General features: G+C 71.3%; 2 protein-coding genes across 2 annotated transcripts; one reads left to right on the top strand and one right to left on the bottom strand.

Annotated features, from left to right (window-relative positions):
• The first annotated feature begins 767 nt into the window (after positions 1–767).
• On the top strand, positions 768–9,356 carry EFS (embryonal Fyn-associated substrate). Its single transcript, XM_074982375.1, has 6 exons — positions 768–1,014; positions 2,703–2,975; positions 4,697–4,795; positions 4,869–5,318; positions 6,243–6,347; positions 7,142–9,356. Exons 1-6 carry the CDS (start codon positions 1,009–1,011, stop codon positions 7,586–7,588), a joined length of 1,380 nt encoding a protein of 459 aa, XP_074838476.1. The 5' UTR covers positions 768–1,008; the 3' UTR covers positions 7,589–9,356.
• A 626-nt stretch (positions 9,357–9,982) lies between these two features.
• On the bottom strand, positions 9,983–12,943 carry PABPN1 (poly(A) binding protein nuclear 1). Its single transcript, XM_074982377.1, has 7 exons — positions 12,813–12,943; positions 12,547–12,661; positions 11,759–11,826; positions 11,569–11,675; positions 11,385–11,472; positions 11,060–11,211; positions 9,983–10,452 (listed from the first exon to the last, which is right to left on the bottom strand). Exons 2-7 carry the CDS (start codon positions 12,626–12,628, stop codon positions 10,413–10,415), a joined length of 537 nt encoding a protein of 178 aa, XP_074838478.1. The 5' UTR covers positions 12,629–12,661; positions 12,813–12,943; the 3' UTR covers positions 9,983–10,412.
• Between the last annotated feature and the right edge of the window lie 1,821 nt (positions 12,944–14,764).

Genomic DNA, 14,764 nt, shown 5'->3' with positions numbered 1-14,764 from the left:
GCGCCGTTCGGGGGGTCTCCACGCCCCATCCCTGGGGGGAGATTCCCGCTTGGGGGGGCTCTTTGCTGAGGGTGCGAGTTGGGGGGGTCTCCACGCCCCATCCCTGGGGGAAGGGTCCCGCTTGGGGGGGCTCTTCGCTGCAGGTGTGAGTCGGGGGGTCTCCACGCCCCATCCCTGGGGGGAGGGTCTCACTTGGGGGGGCTCTTTGCTGCAGGCGCCGTTCGGGGGGTGTCCATGCCCCATCCCTGGGGGGAGATTCCCGCTTGGGGGGGCTCTTCGCTGCGGGTGCGGTTCGGGGGGTCTCCACGCCCCGTCCCTGGGGGGAGGGTCCCGCTTGGGGGGGCTCTTCGCTGCGGGTGTGAGTCGGGGGGTCTCCACGCCCCATCCCTGGGGGGAGGGTCTCACTTGGGGGGCCTCTTTGCTGCAGGTGCCGTTCGGGGGGTGTCCGCGCCCCATCCCTGGGGGGAGGGTCCCGCTTGGGGGGGCTCTTCGCTGCGGGCGCCGTTCAGGGGGTGTCCGCGCCCCATCCCTGGGGGGAGGGTCCCGCTTGGGGGGGCTCTTTGCCGCGGGCGCCGTTCAGGGGGTGTCCGCGCCCCATCCCTGGGGGGAGGGTCCCGCTTGGGGGGGCTCTTCGCTGCGGGTGCGAGTCGGGGGGTGTCCGCGCCCCGTCCCTGGGGGGAGGGTCCCGCTTGGGGGGCGGCTCGTTCGCAGGGCAGCGGGGGGGGATTCAGAGCCCCCCGACGCGGCCGGGGCACCGATCCGGCGGGCGAGGAGGCGGCGGCGGCGGCGGCGGGGCCGGAGCCCGGGGGGGAGGAGGGCGGGGCGGGACCCCGGCTCGGCCCCCGGCCCCGACACGTCCCCAGCGAGGGCCCCTGCGCGGGGCCGGCGACGCCTTCGCCCGCTCCCCGAACCGCCCGCCCGGCCCCGGCCCCGGCCCCGGCCCCGCTGTTCTCTGCGCCCCGGCCGCCCAGCTGAGCTCGCCCCGCGCCGGCCCCTCCCCGGCCAGCCATGGCGGTGAGTAGGTGGGGCTCGGGCTCAGCCCCCCACGGCCGATTCGGGGGGTGGGACTGGGGGGCCCCGAGCCTCTTCTGGGGGGCGCTGGCTGGTCTGTCACTCGGGGGAGCTGGGGGGCCCTGCCAGCTCCCAGCCGGTCCCGGGGTGCCCGAGCTCCCCCCGCCCGGCCCTGTGCCCCCGAGCTCCCCCCCGCCCGGCCCTGTGCCCCCGATCTCCCCCCACCCGGCCCGGCCCTCTGCCCCCGATCTCCCCCCACCCGGCCCTGTGCCCCCGATCTCCCCCCGCCCGGCCCGGCCCTCTGCCCCCGATCTCCCCCCGCCCGGCCCTGTGCCCCCGAGCTCCCCCCGCCCGGCCCTGTGCCCCCGATCTCCCCCCGCCCGGCCCGGCCCTCTGCCCCCGAGCTCCCCCCGCCCGGCCCTGTGCCCCCGAGCTCCCCCCGCCCGGCCCTGTGCCCCCGATCTCCCCCCACCCGGCCCGGCCCTCTGCCCCCGATCTCCCCCCACCCGGCCCGGCCCTCTGCCCCCGAGCTCCCCCCGCCCGGCCCTGTGCCCCCGATCTCCCCCCACCCGGCCCGGCCCTGTGCCCCCGAGCTCCCCCCACCCGGCCCTGTGCCCCCGAGCTCCCCCCGCCCGGCCCTCTGCCCCCGAGCTCCTCCTGGCCCGGCCCTGTGCCCCCGATCTCCCCCCACCCGGCCCTGTGCCCCCGATCTCCCCCCACCCGGCCCAGCCCTCTGCCCCCGATCTCCCCCCACCCGGCCCTGTGCCCCCGATCTCCCCCCACCCGGCCCAGCCCTCTGCCCCCGATCTCCCCCCACCCGGCCCTCTGCCCCCGATCTCCCCCCACCCGGCCCGGCCCTCTGCCCCCGATCTCCCCCCGCCCGGCCCTGTGCCCCCGATCTCCCCCCACCCGGCCTCGTGCCCCCGATCTCCCCCCACCCGGCCCTCTGCCCCCGATCTCCCCCCACCCGGCCCGGCCCTCTGCCCCCGATCTCCCCCCACCCGGCCCTGTGCCCCCGATCTCCCCCTGGCCCGGCCCAGCCCTGTGCCCCCGATCTCCCCCCACCCGGCCCTGTGCCCCCGATCTCCCCCCACCCGGCCTCGTGCCCCCAATATCTCCCCACCCGGCCCTCTGCCCCCGATCTCCCCCCGCCCGGCCCTGTGCCCCCCAATCTCCCCCTGGCCCAGCCCTGTGCCCCCGATCTCCCCCCACCCGGCCTCGTGCCCCCGATATCTCCCCACCCGGCCCTCTGCCCCCGATCTCCCCCCGCCCGGCCCTGTGCCCCCGATCTCTCCCCACCCGGCCCAGCCCTGTGCCCCCCAATCTCCCCACCCGGCCCTGTGCCCCCGATCTCCCCCCACCCGGCCCTGTGCCCCCCAATCTCCCCCTGGCCCAGCCCTGTGCCCCCGATCTCCCCCCACCCGGCCTCGTGCCCCCGATATCTCCCCACCCGGCCCTCTGCCCCCGATCTCCCCCCGCCCGGCCCTGTGCCCCCGATCTCTCCCCACCCGGCCCAGCCCTGTGCCCCCAATCTCCCCACCCGGCCCTGTGCCCCCGATCTCCCCCCGCCCGGCCCTGTGCCCCCGATCTCCCCCCACCCGGCCCTGTGCCCCCGATCTCTCCCCACCCGGCCCTGTGCCCCCGATCTCTCCCCACCGGGCCCTGGAGTGCACTGCCACCTCTGCCCCCAGGCCCAGCTGGCCCAAGCCCTGTTCGACAACGCAGCTGAGCGCCCCCAGGAGCTTTCCTTCCGCCGCGGGGACCTGATGCTGGTGCTGCGGCCGGAGGCGCCCGGCCTGGCTGGCTGGCACCTGTGCACATTGCACGGGCAGCAGGGCATCGTCCCGGCCAACCGCGTCCGCCTGCTGCCCGAGCCGGGCGCCCCCGACCTCCCCCCGGCCCCCGCCGCCCAGCCGCCTCGTCCTCAGCAGAGCAGCCGGGCTGAGCCGCCCCAGGAGGAGCAGGTGAGGACCCAGGCGGCCGGGATCGGTCCTCCCCTTACGCCCCAGCCTGGGACCCAGGCGGCCGGGATCGGTCCTCCCCTTACGCCCCAGCCTGGGACCCAGGCGTCCGGGATCTGTCCTCCCCTTACGCCCCAGCCTGGGACCCAGGCGTCCGGGATCGGTCCTCCCCTTACGCCCCAGCCTGGGACCCAGGCGTCCGGGATCGGTCCTCCCCTTACGCCCCAGCCTGGGACCCAGGCGTCCGGGATCTGTCCTCCCCTTACGCCCCGGCCTGGGACCCAGGCGGCCGGGATCTGTCCTCCCCTTACGCCCCGGCCTGGGACCCAGGCGTCCGGGATCTGTCCTCCCCTTACGCCCCAGCCTGGGACCCAGGCGTCCGGGATCTATCCTCCCCTTACGCCCCAGCCTGGGACCCAGGCGTCCGGGATCTGTCCCCTCTTACGCCCCAGCCTGGGACCCAGGTGTCCGGGATCTGTCCTCCCCTTACGCCCCAGCCTGGGACCCAGGTGTCCAGGATCTGTCCTCCCCTTACACCCCAGCCTGGGACTCAGGTGTCCGGGATCTGTCCTCCCCTTATACCCCAGCCTGGGACTCAGGTGTCCGGGATCTGTCCTCCCCTTACACCCCAGCCTGGGACCCAGGCGTCCGGGATCTGTCCTCCCCTTACACCTCACCCCAGCCTGGGACCCAGGCGTCCGGGATCTGTCCTCCCCTTACACCCCAGCCTGGGACCCAGGCATCCGGGATCTGTCCTCCCCTTACGCCCCAGCCTGGGACCCAGGTGTCCGGGATCTGTCCTCCCCTTACACCCCGGCCTGGGACCCAGGCGTCCGGGATCTGTCCTCCCCTTACGCCCCAGCCTGGGACCCAGGCGTCCGGGATCTGTCCTCCCCTTACACCTCACCCCAGCCTGGGACCCAGGCGTCCGAGATCTGTCCTCCCCTTACACCCCAGCCTGGGACCCAGGCGTCCGGGATCTGTCCTCCCCTTACGCCCCAGCCTGGGACCCAGGCGTCCGGGATCTGTCCTCCCCTTACGCCCCAGCCTGGGACCCAGGCATCCGGGATCTGTCCCCTCTTACGCCCCAGCCTGGGACCCAGGTGTCCGGGATCTGTCCTCCCCTTACGCCCCAGCCTGGGACCCAGGTGTCCAGGATCTGTCCTCCCCTTACATCCCAACCTGGGACCCAGGTGTCCGGGATCTGTCCTCCCCTTACACCCCAGCCTGGGACTCAGGTGTCCGGGATCTGTCCTCCCCTTACGCCCCAGCCTGGGACCCAGGTGTCCAGGATCTGTCCTCCCCTTACACCCCAGCCTGGGACTCAGGTGTCCGGGATCTGTCCTCCCCTTACGCCCCAGCCTGGGACCCAGGTGTCCGGGATCTGTCCTCCCCTTACACCCCAGCCTGGGACTCAGGTGTCCGGGATCTGTCCTCCCCTTACACCCCAGCCTGGGACTCAGGTGTCCGGGATCTGTCCTCCCCTTACACCCCAGCCTGGGACCCAGGCGTCCGGGATCTGTCCTCCCCTTACGCCCCAGTCTGGGACCCAGGTGTCCGGGATCTGTCCCCCCTTACGCCCCAGCCTGGAACCCAGGTGTCCGGGATCTGTCCTCCCCTTACGCCCCAGCCTGGGACCCAGGTGTCCAGGATCTGTCCCCCCTTACACCCCAGCCCGGCCTGGGACCCAGGCGTCCGGCTCCTGACTGCCCTCTTGCCCCCAGGCGTACTCAGTGCCCCCTCCCGCCCGGCCCTGCCCGAGCCCCCCTGAGGAGCTGTACCAGGTGCCGCGCGGCGCTCGGCGAGAGAGGGACCCCGGCGAGGTGAGTGCGGGGGAGGGGGGCCGTTGGGGGCTGGGGGGCGGGCGCTGACCCCTGATTTGCTGTCTTCCCCCAGGTCTACGATGTGCCCAGCTCGCTGCCCCTGGACGCGCCCCCCGGCGAGCCCTACGACGTGCCCCCCCCGGCCAAGCCCCGCCCGGCGACCCCCCTCTACGCCGCCCCCTCCATCCCGCGCCACCTCTACGCCTCGCCCGAGGAGCTGCTGGGAGGGGAGTACGACCTCCCAGAGCTCCCCCCCGCCGAGGCGGGGCCGGGGGGGCGGGGCCTGGGCGAGGCGGGGGAGGGGCGGCCCCGGCTGCCCTCGGCCGAGAGCCTCTCGCGCCGCCCCCTGCCCGCCCTGCCCCCGCCTGGGGCCCCCCGCAAAGCCAGCATCCAGGCCCGGCCCCTGCCCCCACCCCCACCCTGCCTGGGGGGTGTGCTGGGGGGGGCAGGGCCGGGCCCGGGGGAGGGGCACGACTACGAGGGCATCCGCCTGGCCGAGGAGTACGACTATGTGCACCTGAAGGTGAGCTGTGTGACCTCTGACCCCTGACCTCTGACCCCGCGCTGACCTCCGACCCCTGTCCTAGTGCCGGCCCCGACCTCCGACCCTGACCCGCACCGACCTCCGACCCCGGCCCCTCTCCTAGTGCCGGCCCAACCTCCGACCCCTGACCGCTGTCCTAGTGCCAGCCCTGACCTCCGACCCCTGCCCTAGTGCTGGCCCCGACCTCCGACCCTGACCCGCGCCGACCTCTGACCCCGGCCCCTCTGCTAGTGCCGGCCCGACCTCCGACCCCTGACCGCTGTCCTAGTGCCGGCCCGACCTCCGACCCCTGACCGCTGTCCTAGTGCCGGCCCTGACCTCCGACCCCTGCCCTAGTGCTGGCACTGACCTTCGACCCCTGACCCCTGCCCTAGTGCCGGCACCGACCCTGACCTCTCACCCCGTGCCGACGTCTGACCCTTGCCCCCCTGCCCACACTGACCTCTGATCCCCAGCCCTGACCTTTGACCCCCAACCTTGACCTCTGATCCCTGACCCAGACATTGGCCCTAAGACTGGCCTTGACCTCTGCCCCTTAACCTCTGCCCCCTGGCCATGCCATCAGCCCTGACTTCTGACCCCTGACCTCCTACCTCAACCCTAATGGCAGCCCTGACCTCTGACTCCAACTCCAACCCCAGAGCGATCTCGGCCCCCGAACTCTGACCCCAGGGCTGGTTCCTGACTTCACCCTACGGGGGCTCCCCACTCTCTGCCCTCGGCCGCCACCTTTGACCCCAGATCCCCCACCCGGCCGCTGGCCATGGCCGCTTGACCCGATCCCTGACCTCTGACCCCAAACCACCCCAGCCCTCGCCTCCGACCTCTGACCTCAACCTCAGAGCCCGCCCCCAGGGCAAATGGCCCCCACCCTAACCCCTCCCCTTCCGTCTGCCTCACCAGGGGGCCGAGAGGCTCCAGCCCCCACCTCCGGACCACCACCCCCCCGAGGAGGCGTCTGGCCCTGGACCCCAGCCAGAGACCCCCCCTCTGCTGGAGAAGGAAGAGGTAGGTGGACCTGCCCAGATGCCTGGGTCCCTGTCCCTGGTGCCCAATGGGGGTTGATCCCTCCCGGACGCCTGGGTCCCTTTCCCTGGGGGCGGACGGGGGTTGACCCCTCCCGGACGCCAGGGTCCCTGTCCCTGGGGGCGGACAGGGGTTGACCCCTCCCGTATGCCAGGGTCCCTGTCGGCGGACGGGGGTTGACCCCTCCTGGACGCCTGGGTCCCTGTCCCTGGGGGCGGACAGGGGTTGACCCCTCCCGGACGCCAGGGTCCCTCTCCCTGCGGGCGGACAGGGGTTGACCCCTCCCGGACGCCTGGGTCCCTTTCCCTGGGGGCGGACAGGGGTTGACCCCTCCCGGACGCCAGGGTCCCTCTCCCTGCGGGCGGACGGGGGTTGACCCCTCCCGGACGCCAGGGTCCCTCTCCCTGCGGGCGGACGGGGGTTGACCCCTCCCGGACGCCAGGGTCCCTTTCCCTGGGGGCGGACGGGGGTTGACCCCTCCTGGACGCCAGGGTCCCTGTCGGCGGACGGGGGTTGACCCCTCCCGGACGCCAGGGTCCCTGTCCCTGGGGGCGGACGGGGGTTGACCCCTCCTGGACGCCTGGGTCCCTGTCCCTGGTGGCGGACGGGGGTTGACCCCTCCTGGACGCCGGGGTCCCTGTCCCTGGTGGCGGACGGGGGTTGACCCCTCCCGGACGCCGGGGTCCCGTTTGCAGAGGGCGGGGTCCTTCGTGGTAAGGGCAGGACGGGGGACAGGCGCGAGCCCCCCACCGCGCTAACTGCCGCCTCTCCCCCAGGTGCCCCCCGGCCCGGCAGAGGCAGAGCTGCTGCAGTTTTATGTGGGGCAGTGCCAGGCCCACGCCCAGGCGCTGCTGGCAGCCAGCGAGGCCCTGCTGGGCAGCGCCGGGGCGGGGCAGGCGCCCGGCGCCTTCGTGCCCCACGGCCGCGCCGTCATCGTGGCGGCCCACAAGCTGCTCTTCGTGGGCGACGCGCTGGTGCGCCGGGCGGCCTCGGCCCCACTGCGGGCCCGGCTGGGGGCAGCTGCCGGCGCCCTGGGCCAGGCCCTGCGGGGGTCCGTGCTGGCACTCAAGGGGGCGGCGCTCGGCTACCCCTCGGCCTCCGCCGGCCGCCTGCTGCGCGAGCGCCTGGCCCAGCTGGCCCGACGGGCACAGACCTTTGCCCACCTGCTGGAGGCCCTGGCGCCACCGAGTCCCGAGGCCCCCCCGAGCCCTGGCACCCGCTGAGCCCTGGGCCCCCCCCACACCCCAACACCCCAGACCCCGGGCCCCCCCCCACACCCCAACATCCCTGGGCTTCCTGCAATCCTCAGCCCTGGGGCCCCCGAACCCCAGCACTCCTCAGCCCTGGGGCCCCCCTGAACCCCAACAACCCAGAGCCCTGGCACTTACTGGCCCCCCCGTACCCCAACATCCCTGGGCTACCCAGACCCCAACAGCCTGGAGTCCTGTGGCCCCTGAACCCCAACACCCTGGAGCCTTGGTACGTGCTGAGCGCCATGGGACAGGTCCAGGTTTCTGGGCACAGCCAGAGAAATCAATCCGGGGTAACTGCCTAAAACCCAGGTCACTCACAGCCGCAGGGTGGGATCTCCTTGTCGCTCAGGCAAACCCAACCAGCCACCACAGCCCCTCTGCCAGCCCCACTGCCCAGCCGGGCCCCCTCAGGCAAACCCACAGACTTCCCAGCTGCTCCACCAAACACCTGCCAGAGTCTTCCAAACCCCAGTGGGTACAGCCCCAGGTCAATATACGCTTGGGTCTTCCCCCATCCCCACGCTGGCCGACTCTTCAGAGCCAAACATCTAAAGGTTTATTAACGCAAAAGACCAGGGGAGAGAGAATTGCTCCTTCGCGACTCCTGAAAGCCTCCGAACGCTCGCGGCCGGTTCCCTCGACTCAGCCACTGGGCCGGGGTCGGTGCGGCCCGGCAAGGTTCACGTCCTGCAACCTGCAACCCTAACCCTTGGAGACCCCAGGACAAAGGACCCAAGAGGCACACGAAGTCCCCATCCTTGTTCTCCTCCGTTGTCTCTTGGCGACCAGGGACCAGGCCCCTTCTTCCTCCCATCGCCCCAGGTGGGCTGTGGTGGCACCTTGCCGTTGGACGGACCCCAGGACAGAGCCCCCCGGTGCTGAGGTGGGCCTGTGCCTTTGGCCCGGCCCAGCTCACGTGAGCACGGGGCGGCATGGGGTATGTGCATTCGGGGCCGGAGCACCGGGTTTCCACCCCATTGCTCAGCCCCACAGCCCAGCCGGGCTGAGATCACACTGCCCATTGGGAAGCTGCCCCCCCGCTTTTCTAACACGGCTGCAGAGCTAAACTAGCTACGTGCAGAAGATGGACGTGCCGGTACCCCACAGAGACCTGGGGCAGCCTCAGCTTTCCTCAGACACCTCACTCGCCACCCCCCGGCCCTGGGGCCGGCCGCCCCACGGGGCATCAAAACAGCTTCCGACCCACCATAAAGTCCAGCCTTGTGAGGCCCAGGGGCCCCTGAACCCCACACCCTGGCGCCTGCTGTGCCTTAAGCCCTGGGGCCCCTCAGACCCTGACGCGATGAGCCTTGGCCGACCTTTGACCCTGAGGACGATTGGCCTCTGACCCTGTCACTAATGGCCACTGAGTGACCTCTACCCCTGACCTCACTGAGCACAGGCTGGCCTCTGACCTTCGACCCTGATTGGGCCGTGCCTGGTCTCCAACCCATGAGTCTGCTTGGCCCTGTTGACTTCTGACCCCCGTTGCCTGACCCCAGCCGACCTCTGACCCCCAGTGACCTTTGCCCCATCTCCTGACCTGTGACCCCCCAAACACCCAGGAATCTTGGGCGCCTTCTGACCCTCGGCCCTGCCCCCCCCCCCCGGATTCTCTGTGCCAATGACCCCCGCGACCGCTGCCCCCCTCCAGCCCCACAGGGGTTCTGCTTTCTCAGGAATGGTTTTCTACCTTTGTAAATAAATCGAAGCCAAAACACCACCGCTTGCCCTGCTCCCTGGGGGCCGCCCCAGCGTCCGCAGCAACCCCCCCTTCCGTGAGAGTGGGGGCAGGGAAGTGGGGCTCAGCTAGGCAAGCGCGGGGGGCTGCAAGGGGGAGGGAGGGTGCCTGGTTCCATCCCTGGCTGGGGAAGACACCTCCAGCTGGGCCTGGGCCCTCTGGGCTGCCCCCCAACATAGCCTGGACTGGTGGGCCCAGCTCCGGCAATGCCGACAGGCCAGAAACGTGCCCCTGCCGGCTCCATGCTGGGCCCGTCCCTGTTCTCACAGCAGGAAGGGGAGCGGGCCCAGGGGCTCCCCAGTGGCGGGGGCAGGTCGAACTGCTGGGGGAGGCCAACAGTCCTGGGGTGCCACCGCTCACCCCTGCTGCAAGGCCAGCGCCCCGGCCCTCCCCCGTGGCACCCCACCCCAGGCCCCCAGACCCCTGCAGCCCCCCAGAACCCCCCACTGCACCCTACTCTGCCCGAGAACCCAGGAGTCCCGCAGCCCCCCACAGCACCAGTCACCCCCGCGCATTCTTCCAAAAACATCTTTTATTTTTTCTTCCACCCCCCAGAACATTTTTTTTTTTTTAACTTGTTTCCCCCTCCCCACCTTGGCTCCCCCCAGCCTGGAAATTAAAATGGGGGGTAGCCCCCCCAGTCCCAGCCTCCCCCCCCATTAAATCTGGTCGCAAAAGCTTCCTGCGGCGCGAAAAGTCCTTCACACTAAAGCCACCTGCAAAGATAAAGACACTGAAATACAGCAGGTCACAGGCCCAGCCCGGCGGGGAGGAAGGAGAGAGGTGGGGAGAGGGGGAAGGACCCACCCCAGGGAGAGGGGGAAGGGCCGAAAAGAGGGGCAGAAGATGGGGGGGGCCGCCCATGGAGAAGGGAGCAAGAGAGGACAGAGGAGCACCCCAGCCCACCCCCAGCCATGCCCCACGGCGCGCCCCACGGCGCGCCCCACGGCTACTCCGGCACTCGCGCATTCTTCTTTTTTTTTTTTTTTTTTCTCTCTCTCGCGTCTTTTTTTTTTTTTCCTCTCTTTTCTTTCCCAAAAACACTTTTTTTTTTTAGTAAGGGGAATACCATGAAGTTGCTCTGGCCCGGCCCCTGCAGAGGAGAGAAGGCAAGGAGTTAATAAGCCAGGGGAGGGGGAAAGGAAAATACAACCTAAGAACCCAGGCGTCCGGGCTCCCAGCCCCCCTGCTCTGACCACCAGCCCCCACTGCCCTCCCAGAGCTGGGGAGAACCCAGGAGTCCTGGCTCCCAGCCCCCTACTCTAACCACCAGCCCCCACTGCCCTCCCAGAACCAGGAGAGAACCCAGGAGTCCTGGCCCCCGGCCCCTGCTCTAACCACCAGCCCCCACTGCCCTCCCAGAACCAGGAGAGAACCCAGGAGTCCTGGCACCCGGCCCCTGCTCTACCCACCAGCCCCCACTGCCCTCCCAGAGCCGGGGAGAACCCAGGAGTCCTGGCTCCCAGCCCCCTACTCTAACCTCCAGCCCCCACTGCCCTCCCAGAACCAGGAGAGAACCCAGGAGTCCTGGCACCCGGCCCCTGCTCTAACCACCAGCCCCCACTGCCCTCCCAGAACGAGGAGAGAACCCAGGAGTCCTGGCTCCTGGCCCCCCTGCTCCAACCACCAGCCCCCACTGCATTCCGGGAGCTGGGAGAGAACCCAGGAGTCCTGCCCTGCACCGGCCCGGCCCCCCAGACCTGTATGAGCGTCCGCGGGGTCGGCTGCTGAACCCGCTGTAGAACCGGGCCCGGGAGCTGGCGTAGCCGGAGCCACGCCCTCGGTACCGGCCCCGGGGGAAGCCCCGGTCTGTGGTGCTGATGCCGGGACGGTTGGTCCGTTTGGGGATCACCTGTGGGACAGAAGGTGGGGGGGGGGGTCAGTGAGCCCCAGAAGCGGGGAAGGAAGCAGGGAGCAGCCGGGGGGAGCGGCTGGGGGTGCGGGGTGCAGAATTTTGGGGCTCCTGCAGGCCTGGCTTAGGGCTCAGGGCCGGGGCTGGGCCCCACCTTGGGGCGTAGGGCTCACCTTGATCTGTCGCCCCCTGAAGAGGGATTCGTCCAGCGCCATGGAGGTGCGCACAGATTCCTTGTCGGAGAATTCGATGTAGGCGAACCTGGGGGGGGGGGGGAGTGGATCCTGCGTTAGACACCCCAAAACCACAGCCCCACCAGCCATGGGGCCCCAGCCCCTCGCGTGCTCGCTCACTCACCCCTTGGGGTGCCCGCTGTACTTGTCACACAGGATGGTGACCCGGTTGACGGACCCGCAGCCGTGGAAATGAGCTTCGAGTTCCTCGGCCGTCGCCCCATAATCCACCTGCCGGAGACAGGGGGGCAGCCGGCTGAGAATGGGGGGCTCAGGAACCCCTCTCCCTGCCCCCGCAGGGCTCCCCGACTTACGTTGCCCACGTATATGGACCGGGCGTCCGCCTCCATTTTTTCCTCTAAGGACATTATGACGGGCCCAGCTGTGAAGAGAAAACGGGAGTGGGGGCTGTACCCCAAATCTCTGCCAGGGCACCCCCCTTGTTCTCAGGGTAGAGAGGGGAGGGACCCCTTCCCACCCTGTGGGCAACACCCCATGCAGACAGAGACGTGAACAACGACGTTTATACCAGCCCCAGGGTTTATGTAGACCCTACGCAAATAATACACAGCGCAGACGGACTCCCAAATGCCTCTGAGCTTCCCAAGGGGGAAAGTGAGAATTATTAAACACACACATAAAGTGGTATTCACGTAGGTCCTACACAAATACAATGATCGTATTACACCCTACGCAAACAAGACGGTGCTATTTCATTAGGCCCTACACAAACTAGACGGTGGCGTTTAATTGGGTCCCATGCAAACGATGGTCAGAGAGGAATCGTTGGGACATCACAGTCCCCAAGGGGGGTCTCCATTTGAACTGGGAGTGGGCGCTATGGTTATGTTTGTGTTTACGTAGGCCCTACAGGAATAAGCTGGCCCCCTTTCCGGGGTCCTAAGCAAACCCCCTGCAGGACAGGGAGGGCCGGGAACTCACCCGGCTCCGCGGTGGGGCGGGGGGGAGATGCCGCGTGTTTACGTAGGCCCTACGCCAATGGAATTCCCCGCGGCGCCGCTCCCGGAGGCGCCCTCGCTCCCCCCACCCCGCCGGCCGGCAGCGGCTCCCGGGGCGGGGGGGGGGGGGGTTGGGGTCTCACCATTGCCCGGCGGGGGGCTCATGTTCATCTGCTTCTCCACCTCGTTCTGCAGCTCCTTCAGCTTCTCCGCCTCCTCCTCCATCTCCCGCACCCGGGCCTTGATGGCCTCCAGCTCCTGGGGGGCGGGAGGGCGGGGGGGTTAGAGGGAAGGGGGGGAACCAGCCCCCCCCAACTTCCCCCCCCACAGCCCCTCCCCCACCCATGCGGCCCCGCCCCGCCCCCACCCGAGGCCCCGCCCCTCTCTCAGGCCCCGCCCCCTCGCTCACCGGGTCCTCGATGGCGGGGTCCCCGGGGTCCCCCTCGCCCAGCCCCGCCTCCTCCTCCAGCTCCTCGGGGGGCCGGTGGGCGGGGCCCCCCCCGGGCCCGGCGCGCGGGGCGGAGGCGGCGGGGGGGGGCGGGAGCGGGGTCCCCCCCCGGGCGCCGCCCCCGGCCCGGCCCCCCCCGTCCAGCAGCAGCTCGGCCGCCTCGTCCTCCCCCTCCCCCCCACGCCGCGCGCGGGGCCCCGCCCCCGGCTCCGCCCCCCCGCCCAGCGCCGCGGGGGGGCCGCCCCCGCCCTCGGGCCCCTCCCCCGCCCCGCGCGCGCCCCCGCCGCCGCCTCCCCGCGCTGCCGCCGCCGCCGCCGCCGCCATGACGCCCGCCGCTCTGCCCGGCCGCCGCGCCGCGCCGCTCCTCATTGGCCGCCGCCCGGGGCAGGGGGCGGGGCGGCGGGCGCCCGCGCGCCGTTGGCCCAGGCGCCCGCCCGTCGGGGGCGCCCGCCGCGGCGATTGGCCGGGCGCCGGGGAAGGGGGCGGGGCGGCGCCCGTGATTGGCCCTGCCCCCGCGGGCGGCCGGGCCCTTCCGCTCGCTGACGCCCGGGCTCGTGGTTGGCCGCGCGCCCGCCATCGCCGCGCGCCTATTGGCGGAGGCGCTGATTGGCCCTGCCGCGGGAGGAGGGCGGGCCGCCGCCGCTGAGTGGTCGCGCGCCCGCCATTGCGCCGACGCCGCGGGCATCTGATTGGCTGCGCGGCGCGGGGCAGGGGGTGGGGCCGCCTCGCTGGTCCGGCGGTCTCATTGGTCACGTCCCGCACCGGCGCTGCCGCGCCATTGGCCGTCGCGCCCACCCCGGCCGCTGATTGGCTGAGAGGGAAAAACCCCGCGTGGGGAGGCGGAGCCTCGGGGAAGCCCCGCCCGCTGCTGACCTTTGACCCAACTGGACCTGCAAGTCCCCGCCCCCCTCGGCTCTGAACGGCCCCATCCAGCGCCTGACCTCTGACCCTGTGTCCCAGCCTGGCCCTTCCCTAACCTGACCTCTGACCCCGGCGCCACGTGGCTCCCTCCCCCCTCCCCCAGGCCGTGCCTCAGTTTCCCCAGCCCCGGCCACTGAGCCCAGAAGACTCCTGCCCAGCGGGCCAGAGCAAGGTCAGAAGGGGGGGGAGGGGGGGATTGGGAATGGGGGGAGGGGTGGGATTGGGGGTGGGGGGACAAGTAGGATCGGAGGGTTTGGGGCAGGGGGATGGGATCAGGGTCTGGGGGAGGGGTGGGATCAGGGGGTGGGGGAGGGATGGGATTGGGAATGGGGGGAGGGGTGGGATTGGGGGTGGGGGGACATGTGGGATCGGGGGGGTTGGGGCAGGGGGATGGGATCGGGGGTGAGGGAGGGGTGGGATCAAGGAGCAGGGGGAGGGCTGGGCCCAGCCTCTGGGGGTCAGGGGGGACGGACCCCCCGGGACGGAGGGCGCTGACTGCTCCCAGCATCCGTTCTGCACCATCCCCCGGCGGCCTCGCCCCCTCCTGCTCCGAGCGCTGGTGGGGAGTCACGGGGGGGGAGGGGCCCTGCGAGACACACACCCCCTCCCCCGCTGCCTCTCACTCCAACCCGCAGCCCCAGCGCCCCCGCACTCCCTCCCCTGGCCGGCTTCCCGGGATCCATTAGCTGCTGCTGGGCTCATCAATGATTGATCCCCCATCGGGACATTGGGAGGCCCTTCACCTGGGCCTAGACTCCCGGGCGCCTGGGCGCCTGCCAGGTTAACGCTGAATGGCTGCAAAGCAGCATTTGCCCCCCGCCGCCTGCCAGCTGGTAAAAGGGGTGGCCCGGCGCTCTGCGGGGAGAGGGCCCTGCCCTGCTCTTTGTCAGCATTACGGTAAGTGCCAGCTCGCAGGGCGCCCGGCCCGGCAGGGAGAGCGAAAGGAGGAGGGGCGTGTGCTGGGGAAACGGAGACGGAGAGCGACCGAGCCG

This window comes from Carettochelys insculpta, chromosome 32 (assembly GCF_033958435.1).
Source record: "Carettochelys insculpta isolate YL-2023 chromosome 32, ASM3395843v1, whole genome shotgun sequence".
NCBI lineage: Eukaryota > Metazoa > Chordata > Testudines > Carettochelyidae > Carettochelys > Carettochelys insculpta.
The sequence above is the reverse complement of the archived record's forward strand: the minus strand, read 5'-3'. Positions and strand labels throughout refer to the sequence as shown.